This window comes from Anomaloglossus baeobatrachus, chromosome 2 (genome assembly GCF_048569485.1).
Source record: "Anomaloglossus baeobatrachus isolate aAnoBae1 chromosome 2, aAnoBae1.hap1, whole genome shotgun sequence".
Lineage (NCBI taxonomy): Eukaryota > Metazoa > Chordata > Amphibia > Anura > Aromobatidae > Anomaloglossus > Anomaloglossus baeobatrachus.
This window is the reverse complement of record NC_134354.1, coordinates 431,722,546-431,735,894: the sequence shown is the minus strand read 5'-3', so window position 1 is coordinate 431,735,894 and position 13,349 is coordinate 431,722,546. Positions and strand designations below refer to the sequence as shown.

The 13,349-nt window shown below is 37.8% G+C and overlaps 1 protein-coding gene and 1 long non-coding RNA gene across 2 annotated transcripts in view; one reads left to right on the top strand and one right to left on the bottom strand.

The window, feature by feature from the left end:
• The window catches only part of LOC142290225 (uncharacterized), a 34,733-nt gene extending 29,607 nt beyond the window's left edge, over positions 1 to 5,126 (bottom strand). The window contains exon 1 of the long non-coding RNA XR_012750245.1: positions 4,529 to 5,126. This is a non-coding gene — a long non-coding RNA (uncharacterized LOC142290225). The remainder of the gene's footprint in view (positions 1 to 4,528) is intronic.
• Positions 5,127 to 5,794: 668 nt separating this feature from the next.
• The window catches only part of TBX2 (T-box transcription factor 2), a 13,345-nt gene continuing 5,790 nt past the window's right edge, over positions 5,795 to 13,349 (top strand). The window contains exons 1-3 of the mRNA XM_075334175.1: positions 5,795 to 6,641; positions 7,481 to 7,748; positions 11,622 to 11,768. Coding sequence (XP_075190290.1) covers positions 6,277 to 6,641; positions 7,481 to 7,748; positions 11,622 to 11,768 — 780 coding nt within the window. The 5' untranslated portion in view covers positions 5,795 to 6,276. The remainder of the gene's footprint in view (positions 6,642 to 7,480; positions 7,749 to 11,621; positions 11,769 to 13,349) is intronic.

Sequence of the window (13,349 nt, the reverse complement as noted above, 5' to 3'; positions counted from 1 at the left end):
CTCTGTCTATATATTTATCTATCTATCTATCTATCTATCAAACAATCACTCTATCCATTATCTATCTATCTAACCATTATCTAACTATCTATCTATCTATCTATCCCTTCCTTCATTTTTCTATCGATCCCTGTATATTTTTATCTATCTGTCTATCATATCTACTTCTCTCACTCTATCTATCTATCTATCCCTCTATCTATCCATTTATCTATCCCTTTATCCATTATCTATCTATCCATCTATCTATCTATCTATCTATCTATCATTCTATCATTCTATCTATATATCTCTATCTGACCATCTATCAATCCATTATCTGTCTATCTATCCATTATCTATCTAGTATTTATCTATCTATCTCTCTAGCTATCTATCCCTACGTATCTATGTATCTATATATGTCTATGCATTAATATATCTATTATCTATCTATCCATTGATCTATCTTTTTATCTATCTATCGACAAGTAGACGGAATGGAATATTTAGCTATATAGTAACAATGGCGTTTGTTCACGCAACAGTGAAATATGCGGGCCATATTCTGTAAGGTTAGGACGGACATGGATCAGTAAAGATGACACCTGTTGCCCCTTCTATGTAGGAAAAAGCACAAAGGGCATTTGTGTCTTTGTGCCAATGTGCAGTAACAATAAACCTTCTATAGGTAAGACAAAGTACATAGGTCCATTGCAATCCACCTGTTGCTGCTTGAAGCCACCCTGGGGCCAGGTAGCTGTATCTATAGAGACTTTACCACTCTCTAGTCCTTAAATCTCCACGGAGAAAAGGGAAAACATCTATGAGTCTTGGAAGATAAAGCATTGTAGTCTGCTGCTACTTCTTATCATCTGCTAGATGCCCTATCTACATACAACACCAACTCAGATAAGGACTGATAACTGCAGGCAGCAGACCTGTATTAACCCTTCACGTGTAGTTTGGGTCTGCAGACATTTTAGAACTTTTTTACGTGTCCCAGAAAACAATCAATAGGTCCAAATATTGATTGTTGTAGACTTTATTTTGTAATACAAATAAATGAAAGAAATAACAATATGTTAAAACATAAATTAGAACACACAGCCTCCCCACTATACTGGTGACTCAGTGTGAACACAAGCAGCTCATATGTTTTGGTTTTAGAAACATGGATGAAATCTGATGAAATCCAGCCTGGTTCTGCAGTCTTTACTTAATTCATCTAGATCTTACATTATTAAGATGCCAATAAGGATTGAGTCATCGAAAATCCCGAATTACATGTCCAAACCAAGACTTGGGAATAACAACATGATCCTCAGCAGCAGGACTCATTCCCTGAAGCAGGAACCCTTATTTCTCTTAAATCTATTTGTCTTCTATAGAATGTATGCATTTTTGCATTGGGAAATGTGGAGTTAATTGGGAAGTTTGATAGAAGAGGATTATGGAAATACAGTGATATTTGTGCCAGTGAGAATGAGAGGGTAATTTGTAAGCTTTCCATTCACTTCCTATATGGTTTATGGAGCTAGGTCCCTAGCCTGAAAAGAGGGAGGAGAGTACAAGGGAGGCTTGCTTGGCTCCTTGTGAGAATTGTTATTTTTCATCAATCACTTGCAATTTGTCTAAGTGGACAGGACAGGACACCAGCAGCCCTGCTGACTGAGGTCACGGTGACAACACAGCAATGGAGAAGAGCAAATTGCGTTTGCTCACAAACTCACAGATCCAAATGACTGGCTATATAGGCAAGGCTCCATGTGACATGGGGGGATATGAGGGACTCTGACAGCTCTTAAACGGCCTGGCGCCAAGGTCTAAGTCTACAAGCTAAAAATAGTGCACAGAAGATGAAGGGAGATGGGCCAACATGAAAGCAAAGTGGGGGGAACTGCATCGGATGGACAATTCCTTTAAATAGCGTTATTAACGTATACTGTTCAGAGATAGAGGTCTACATAGACCAATGCAGTTAGGCAACACCAAAGTCTGTATATATACATTAGATAAACGTGTTTATTGGTTCTAATTATGGTTATGCTAATTAATTATTAAACTTAATTGTGTGTGTGCCTTGTATGTGTATATGTATCCTGTGTGTTTTACATGTGAGTGTCTTGAGTATGTGTGTGTGTGTCTTCCGTGTGTCTTGTATGTGTATCTAGTATGTTTTTGTTTGTCTTGTATGTGTATATGTATCTTGTGTGTCTGTGTGTGTGTATTTTGTGTGTCTTATATGTGTGTGTGTCTTGTATGTGTGTATCTTGTGTGTGTGTGTGACTTCTATGTGTGTGTGTGTGTGTATTTTGTGTGTCTTATATGTGTGTGTGTCTTGTATGTGTGTATCTTGTGTGTGTGTGTGTGTGACTTCTATGTGTGTGTGTGTGACTTCTATGTGTGTGTGTGTGTGTGTGTGTATTGCACGTGTTTGTGTCTTGTGTACGTGTCCCGTATGTGTTTATATGCATGTGTATCTTGTATGTGAATATAACCTGCATGTGTTTGTGCTTTGTACTTCCGAAATGCATCTACACTCAAGTAGATGTAAGTATCAATCACCAACTTACCATTAATGCGGCGCATAAGTATCGGTATCCACAACTTAACCCCCCCCCCCCACCACAAACACCCTCCTCCCCAAAAATGTAAATAAATACATAATAAAATATATATATATATAATATATATATATAATATATATATATATATATATATATATATATATATATATATATATATATATATATATATATATATATTACAAACAATCCCCAGAAAGTATCTTTGTATTTTAGCATGTAGCAAAGATATAATTTCGATTTTTATAACAAGGCATAATATATAAGGTTCATATATTAAGGTTATTTTGCTGTTGTTGGGGTTATTTTTGTGCATGCATTAACTCTAGGAAAGAAGATGATGGTACTGATGGCAGTGGAGACCCTGCTTTTGGTTGATAGGTTGATTCCACAGACTTGTGATAAGGACCACTGCAGACGATTTCATGTTGTAAGGGGCCCTGATGACACTTGTAGGGGTTTGGTGGTGGCGCCACAGCCATTGAGCAGTAGAGAAGAGCAGGCCCAGGCCCAGGGAAAGGCTTGGGATGACACCTTGTCTATCGCCTAATCCTGATGCCTATCTCTCCAATGACACTCTCCCCATATGCTCCCTTATCTTCAGTATACGTGACAGCAGGGACACATTTACACCATGGAATCATTCATTTACAGGAGAGGATGACAACATATTTAGTAGTGCTCAATCAGGACAATCCTGTGTTGTCACATAACTAGATTAACCCATCCCTGCTCGTAGACTTGACAGATGGGTACCAGCACCCAGACTGCATTTTCTTTTACTTGAGACCCTACTGCCCACACACAATTCAGTGTAGTACAATCACACCTCTACCAAAAAGTCTGCTGTGCCCACTGTGATGCCACAATTCTTCCGTATTTGCTTCATTTTTTTCCCTCCCCCAACACATGTACTCATAAAAGATCACCACCACGATCAATAATATATTGCTGCTGATTGCTGCCATGGGTGAAGCCCTGCACCCAGGCCGTCTGTGCAGGGCACATCACACAGCACAGGGCTGGGCAGCAGGCGTCCCCTCTGAGCCGGCGCAGGGAGGGCAGCGTTTGGAGGGCGCTGTTTGAAGATTTTTTGGGTAAATATGAAGTGACAAGAGACGGTTCTTATTGTAAGACGTCAGCAGACTGGCGCCAAGCAGCTCTTTAACAAACTGAGCCCCAGTTAATAAGAACAGATCTAGAAATGGACATCTTAAAGAGACCTATCACCATTGCACATTACACGGAACGGGTTTTTTCTCTAGGAATAACAAATTGAAAAACACAGATGTCTGGCAGCAAAAATAGAGCACAACAACACATAAACAAGAAGAAAAAAATAGTAGTTTTGTGGGTATATATATATATATATATATATATATACTCACAAAACAACAATTTTTTTTTACTATATTTATATATATATTTTTATATATATATATATATATATATATATATATATATATATATATATATATATATATATAGATAGATAGATAGATAGATAGATAGATAGATATAGGTGATGATAGCAGTATTGTGTATAATGCGATAGTTGTTCAATTAGATCAATTAGCTAGGGACTTGTAAGGATATAAGGCTTTCTCCACAAGTGTGTGACTGTCTCTTCTATATAGCTCTGCGCTGTGAATTTGTACCAAACTCTTCCCAGGATTCAGGGAAGGGACAAGTCACACAGGATAACAAGTCACACATGATAGCTGTGTACTTTGTCCTTTTCACCCTCATCTCCTCATCTGGAGCATAGACATTGAGACACTATCCAGACGCTTATGCCATGACTGGTGACTCAGTAATATATGCACATGTAGCAGTATAGTAGTACCACTAACATATATATATATATATATATATATATATATATATATATATATATATATATATATATATATATATATATACACAGGTATAAAATGATGTTTTGTAGAGGCATCACTCACCCAAATTTTGTATTATTCTTGAAGTCCATTTACTAGACTGCTGCTTCCCATGTGAAGAAAGCTTCTTTCCTTTTTGAACTGTGCAGATGACCTCGGGGCTTGTATTTAAAGTGGCGATGCCCTAAAGCGTGCACACTGTCCTCTTGTAGTTAGTCCCCCCTATCTACAAAAGCAATACTGCACTCATACAAAAGCTAGAACATTCATTGTACCAGCCAGTCCCTCCACTATGTACCAGTCAGTGGACTTCTGATAGAACTAGCGTTGTTCTTAGTGATCAGTGGGCCCCACCTCTACTCAGTCTTCATGCATCCTGCTCTTACAGTATAGTCCTGCTTCATTCCAGAGCTCTGCTGCCTGCACACTTGGAGACTTCTAGTACTGCCTTGCACCATTGCTTCACGTAGCCTAGGTGTCCGCTCAGCTAAACTTTATCTATCTATCTATCCCTCTATCTATCTATCTATCTATCTATCTATCCATATATCTATCCCTCTATCTATCTATCTATCTATCTATCTATCCATATATCTATCCCTCTATCTATCTATCTATCTATCTATCTATCTATCTATCTATCTATCCATATATCTATCCCTCTATCTATCTATCTATCTATCTATCTATCTATCTATCTATCTATCTGTCTATCTATCTATCCATATATCTATCCCTCTATCTATCTATCTATCTATCTATCTATCTATCTATCTATCCATATATCTATCCCTCTATCTATCTATCTATCTATCTATCTATCTATCTATCCATCTATCCCTCTGTCTATCTATCTATCCATATATCTATCCCTCTATCTATCTATCTATCTATCTATCCATCTATCCCTGTGTCTATCTATCTATCTATCCCTGTGTCTATCTATCTATCTATCAGCTATCTATCTTTCTATAATTTATCTATTTATCTATCAATCTACTTGTCTGTCTATCTAGTTATCTATTTCTCTTTGTCCATCTATCATACATATATTATTTTATGTATTAAACTTCTGTGATTATTTGTATAAACACAAACAGTATGTGAATGCTTTTGCTTCAAACTGCAGCCAAATTCTGCGGTGTGGGTCCCCTTAGTTCATGCTCGGGGCATTTTGTAGCTATCCTCTCTGCAGGAGTTGACCTGCCGGCATTGACCATGTTTGAGGCCGGTTCTGAGAGCTGCCTGGCTCCTGCAGGCAGGGGGTGGGAATCCATGGTTCTTTTCCTGCTGTCATTGGTTAATATTTTATCCTGTTGACATGTTTTCTTACTGCTGATGCTTCCGACACCTTCCTCTTCGGTGTCCCCCCCTCTTTCTTCTCCAGATTTTGGCCTGAGCTGTGAAAACCCCGCCTATGGAGATCCACAATTGGTGGAGAAAGCGTAAAATCAGCAATCAAGGGGGCTTGGCTCATTAGTGAGGGGATCAGAGCAGGAAGGACATGTGAGATAGTCACAGTTTTCCCCAGATCACGACAAGATCTCACAGGATCGTGCAGCACTATGACTGGCCCCCGTCACACTTCTGCCCCACAACTTTCCTACACATCCCACTGATACAGACACCAAAGACAGCGGACATCAGCAGTTCTGCAGCGAGGGACGAGGGCTACGGGTTCCACCACTACTACCAAGTGATCCTCAGTGCTGGGAGTGACCAGGACTATAACCCTGTACAGTGCCGGCTGCTGGAAGCCTGGGAGACCTGCCTGCAGCTCATTGTTCCCTCCTGGATACTTGAATGCACCGATGAGAGATCCAGCCTTCCCGGGGACTGCCATGGCTTACCACCCTTTCCACGCTCCTAGACCAGCCGATTTCCCCATGTCAGCCTTCCTTGCGGCCACACAGCCCTCCTTCTTCCCGGCTCTGGCTCTGCCCCCGGCCACCCTAGGCAAGCCTCTCACTGACCCTAGCCTGGCTGGAGCCGCTGAAGCTGGGCTGCATGTGTCGGCCCTGGGACACCACCACCAAGCGGCTCATCTGCGCTCACTTAAGAGCCTGGAGCCAGAGGAAGAGGTGGAGGACGACCCCAAAGTCACCCTGGAAGCCAAGGAGCTCTGGGACCAATTCCATAAACTAGGCACTGAGATGGTCATCACCAAGTCTGGAAGGTCAGATAATCATATTTAAGTGCTTTACATTCCTAAACAAAATGCACTAGAGCTAGACTTCTCTAGGGTTATCACTCAGATATTGTATGTATCATTGTATCACAAAGCGTTTATTATATAAAAGTCACATGTCAATCCTAGATTCTAAATAATGTACGTTTCACTGGAGAAATACTTAAATATTGGAGGATATTAGAAGATTAAATATAATCCAATGTTAGAGAAAGAACTACATCTTAAAACTGGCATTGATAAGAAAAATAAGAATTGTTCAAATATTAAACAATTACAGGGAATGGCACATAAACAAGTCAACCAGATGGCAATAAAGACACTGATAATCGTGGCAATGGACATATACTTGGCATTGATTTTATGCTTTTTATGAAGGATGCCAAAATCCTGACTATTCCGTGCTATGGGGAGGCCATGTTTAGCTTTCACTTTAGTGGCGAAGGACCAGATCATGCACAAACTGGGCAAAACATGTGTGTTTATATATATATTGTGCCTAATATGTTATTATACCGAAATCCAAGAGGCCTGTGATTGTATATGTCAAATAGCAGAAAACGTGGCTGTACTTGATTGCTATGTGTGCAAAGGTGAAGGCCTACAAATGTTTTATTATATATATATATATATATATATATATATATATATATATATATATATATATATATATATATATATATATATATATACATGTATCAGATGCAGGTGGTGCTGTGAATGCTGACATGTAAAAAGCTGTTGTAGCGGTATAAATCGTATAGGCTTGTAATTTGTTTGGGTAGGACTAAAAATCTAACTCTGAAAACTTTTGTTAACTGTTGCAGGAGGATGTTCCCCCCATTTAAAGTGCGGGTCAGTGGTCTCGACAAGAAGGCCAAGTACATCCTTTTAATGGATATCGTGGCAGCCGATGACTGTCGCTATAAGTTTCATAACTCTCGCTGGATGGTGGCTGGCAAGGCTGACCCAGAGATGCCCAAGCGTATGTACATCCACCCTGACAGCCCGGCCACCGGGGAGCAATGGATGGCGAAACCTGTTGCTTTCCACAAGCTCAAGCTCACCAACAATATCTCAGACAAGCATGGCTTTGTGAGTACACTATCTATCAATCTATCTATCTATCTATCTATCTATCTATCTATTTATTTATTATATATCTATTATCTATCTATCCATCTATTATATATCTATTATCTATCTATCTATTATATATCTATTATCTATCTATCCATCTATCTATTTATCTATCTGTCTATCTATCCATCTATTATATATCTATTATCCATCTGTCTATCTATCTAGCCATCTATTATATATCTATTATCTATCTATCCATCTATTATATATATCTCCATCTACTACCTATCTATCTATCTATCTATCTATCTATCTATCTAGCTATCTATCCATCCACCTATCCATCTACTATGTATATATCTATTAATCTATGCATCTATTGTATGTAAATTGTATAGCAAATCTATTAATAAACATTCCTCTCTGCCAAAGAAGTAGCACACACACACACACACACACACACACACACACACACACACAATATATATATATATATATATATATATATATATATATATATATATATATATATATATATATATATATATATATCTGGAGTGCTCTATGCCTACATTGGTGTATGTCCTCCCTATATATCTCACTAGTTATCATATTTCCACATTCACACTATTATTTGCTGGAGGATGGCCGCATAATAGTGTTGTTTATCTTAATGTTTTTTTATTTGGATAACATATGGAAACTTAAAGCAACAATATCTAACTTTCTGTATATGTCGCAGGTTGATACAAAGTTGTGTAGGGTGTTATTTGTATTTCTTCTTCACTCAGATGTTGAGCTCATTGATAATGTTTTATTATTATGTCTGAGTTCAGAAGAATATGGACATTTGTAAATAGAACAATCGCCATTTATATTATATCAGAAAGATTACAATCAGTGCAATATATTCCATTTGTACTCCATTTTTACCCCCTTTCTTTATAAACGTATTTAGTTATTATTGTCATTTTTAAATAATAGGAGAAGGGACATTATTTACAAATAATATGACATTTGGGGTCTTTTTGATTTGTCGGTTGTAATGTATTCTGTATATGATAATATTATTTCTCTTCTGTCATTGATCTATAATAAACATTTCCAGTATATATGTTTTTCTGACATAAAAGCATCACATATATAAGGTAATTTCCCCTGGACAATTCACCAGATAGATTGCATTTAAATCTGTAAAATGTGTAGGATTAGATAAAGCTGCAGAAATGAGGTCAGAGAGAGCAGGGTATCTATGAATGGGGTGCAGCGCAATGGGTGAAAGTTGTGCAGGCCTGGATGGCATGGCATAGTGTGGTGTATATATGGCATAGCATTGTGTGGTGTATATATGGCATAGCATAGTGTGATATATCGATGGCATAGTGTGGTATATCGATGGCATAGTTTGATATATCAATGGCATGGCATAGTGTGGTATATCGATGGCATGGCATAGTGTGGTATATCGATGGGTAGTGTGGTATATCGATGGCATAGTGTGGTATATCAATGGCATGGCATACTTTGGTATATCGATGGCATAGCATAGTGTGGTATATCGATGGCATAGTTTGGTATATCAATGGCATGGCACACTTTGGTATATCGATGGCATAGCACAGTGTGGTATATCGATGGCATACTTTGGTATATCGATGGCAAGGAATAGTGTGGTAGGTATATCGATGGCATGGCATAGTATGGTATATTGATGGCCTAGCATAGTGTGGTTATCGATGGCATAGCATAGTGTGGAATATCGATGCTATGGTATACTTTGGTATATCGATGGCATGGAATAGTGTGGTATATCGATGGCATAGTTTGGTAAATCGATGGCATAGCATAGTGTGGTATATCGATGGCATGGTGTGGTATATCGATGGCATAGTGTGGTATTTCGTGTGAGGCCCAAGTATTTGAGTCAGTATTTAATAATGTAGAGTACAACCTTGGTGCAGGTGCACATTTAGTACCAAGCCTGGGGTTGACTGCTCCCAGTGCTATGAATATAAAACACGCTCTATAAAACACCACATCATATGAATTACATTCACAATATGATATAAATTTGAAAAGCTTTTTTTCTATGTAAAATAAAACTATTTGAAGCCTTTACCTTATTGATAAATACGGTGTGACATTTCCTACATTTGAAGGGAGAATACGTGCATAATATTAGAGACGAAATCAGTGTACTTGACCATTGACAGTTTAGGAAGTAAGGAAAGTTGGCCATGAGTTGTGATCAGGTAACAAACATTGCCTGGTTTACCCATGATCGCTTGCACTGAGTCACATCACTGCGTTTATGAAAAATACGTCCGTATACTGAGACACGTGAGCCCCTTCTAGGCTATCCAAGGATACCCACAGCAACGTATCTCCTAAATGCAAGGTGCAGACATTGACTTCGTGTCTTCAGGTGCCTTGTTCACCATGGGACTCAGCTCTATATTTCCTTAGGTGAATATCTCCTCATTGTAAGAATCCCCTTTACCCCCCCCCACCTTATCTGCATTATCTACATTCATTAACCTATTGCTTTCGGTGGGCATTATAACGACCACCTTGTATTCCTCATAAGGTGGAAGCATTATAAAAAAAAAAAAAGAAAAACGTCCCCAGTGTTAATATTCTTTCAGCATAAATTCAAGTGCATTATTTTGTTCTGAGCTGATCCCTTCTAAACATTAGCAGGCTATCAGTTTCAGTCACATCCATCACTTGTAAAGTCCTGTATACATTTCCCTAATGACAATGTTACTAGATTTTGCCTGAAATCCAAGCATCAGTGAATGGCATCAGTGTGGATTAGTAAACTTTAAACCCTTCCCAAACTGGTCGTGCTTCAAGGTGAATACAGTCTAATTCCAAACATGTCATAACTGCTGCTGCTACATGTGTAGATGGAAGCCCAGGTATATAATGTGTGCAAACACAGTCTCTATAGACATTACTTAACCCCTTGTTACCCAAGAAGATTTCTTCTCCTTGCTAGGATTAATATTTGTTTCATAGGCCTTACAACTGCAGTATATAACTGGACAGCATAAAGCTTAATAATCAATGCCCATCTGTGGCCTGAGTGTGCCAGCCAGCAGCCTGGATTTCTGCTCTGGAGATTTCAGCGCCTGGATAGGAAGTGTCTTAATACGTTTTTTCCTCTACATTACAGTTGCTAGAATATTAATCAGATCGATTCGTTTTATGACACTTTGAGCATATTTATCCATCCCGTCATTTTAATCTTCATTAGAACAGGAACAATAAATATATTACTATTAAAATGTCTTATGCATGAAATGCAATAGAAAAAAAATATTCTATCTGGCGTGATAAAGGATGGTCACAACCAAAACGTCACCAAGCCATATGGCTTTTTTTTCCACTTTACTTGGAGTGCTGCCTTCCTTTTTTGTCTATCTATCTGTCTATATATCTATCTATCCATCTATCTATGTGTAACAGAAACACACACACACACACACACACACACACACACACACACATATATATATCTATATCTATATATATATATATATATATATATATATATATATATATATATATATTCCTACTAAAACTACAAAAATTATATATATACTACTAACCTTTACGCAAACAAATATATTTGAATTTTAGTAATGTATATTATGTGTGCTTTTTTTATAATACTAGTGGTGTATATATATATATATATATATATAGTGTGTGTGTATATATCTGAACTCATGCACTTACAGTACTATTTATTTGTCATTTTGTCATTTGTTTATTTATTTATTTATTTATTTAGGATATGTGTGATATGATAGTGTCAAGTTTATTTCAATTTATATACTTATAATTTATTTATTTACTTATTTATTTATTTATTTTCAGACCATACTGAACTCCATGCATAAATACCAACCCAGGTTTCATATTGTAAGAGCCAATGATATTTTGAAGCTCCCTTATAGCACTTTCAGGACGTATGTGTTCCCAGAAACTGATTTCATAGCAGTAACCGCTTATCAGAATGATAAGGTAAGAAGATATTGTTATTATTATTATTATTATATTATTATTATTATAATACATCCTGCAGGCCTGCAGAACATATCTGATTATTCATGATTTTCTGCTTCTTTGTTTATGTCGGATGATATACTGAATATGATTGTGCACTGGGTGGGATTTAGCTAACACGAGTTTATGAATTGTGAATTCATTCAGTCCATATTACTTTATGGTATGTTGGGAGAGGATTATGGGCCTAATGAATAGGTTGTGGTTGTGTTTTATGTGGCTTTCACGCTTTGTGTGTTGCTTTGCTGAAATTTCAGGCCTCATAATCCATGTCCTCTTTTCAGTTGTAGCAAGTCTATGTGTAATTAGCTTTTCTTGTTTAGTTTGGCTCTAGCTTATATACCTATGGTTAATATGTGATCAGTCCATACATATACATGCACTGTGTCCACAGCCCAGGACATAGCTAAGCCCCTTGCTGCTGATGTTAATTGACAGATCTGTTAGAGGGTCCTGGTGGGCTTGTTCCAATCGTAAACTTTATGGCACAGAGTCACGATCGATTAAAGAACACTTAGGCTGCAGCCCAGCCACAAGCTGGCCAGGGGTGATAGGCAGTGTGCATCTTGGAGCAGACCGGCCTTCTTATTAAAAAGCTCATGCCATTTAACCCTATAATGCCAGCAGCAAGAACAGTGCGTTCTGTTAGGCTCTATTATACACGTCTTGTTATATATCGATCTTGTGTTGTTGCAGTTAATTTATATCGTTAGGCGCCATGTATGATATGCTGCACGCAGTGCGTGTATGTATAGCTATTAATGCACAGATTTCGGTACAAATAATATATTAAAAATCGATTTAATCTGGATCATTTTTGCTCGCACATGGCCTAAACATTGTTGGTAGAAATGCCTAAGAAACAAAAAAAATCAATTTGTTGGAGCAAATATACCATAAAGGAGATCAGCCATGCATTTTTAAAGATGGCATCTGAGGGGGACATATTTCAAAAGCCTGAATTATTTATTGCCCTAATGTCGCCTGCACCATAAGTCAGACTTATGTGGGAGATAAGAATAGCTTTTAACCAGCGCTGCAATGTTTAGTCGCCATCTTTCCTCCAGGGGGCTCTGAAAAATAACTTGCTATCATTAAAACTCTATTAATAATTCAAGGCAAACCTCAGCATCATTTTTAATAAAGCCTGCGGTGTGTTAAACCAGGGAGGCTGTGTGTAAAGGAACCTGCTGCAATGTAGGTAGGGCATGTGAGGGTATTACAAGCTCCAAAAAGTGTGTACTGTCAAATTGTAGGAATGTAACATTAAGATAAACCCTCTCAGCCCCACAGCCTAGCTAATGTCTCAGCTGAACCACACACAGATTGCAAAGCTGTCACTCATCGAGACTTCGTGTGTGCAACATTGCTGGTGCTTGTAGTGCTGTAGGGATTCCATATCTATCTATCTATCTATCTATCTATCTATCTATCTATCTATCTATCTATCTATCTATCCATGTATCTATCTATCTATCTATCCATGTATCTATCTATCTATCTATCTATCTATCTATCTATCTATCTATCTATCTATCT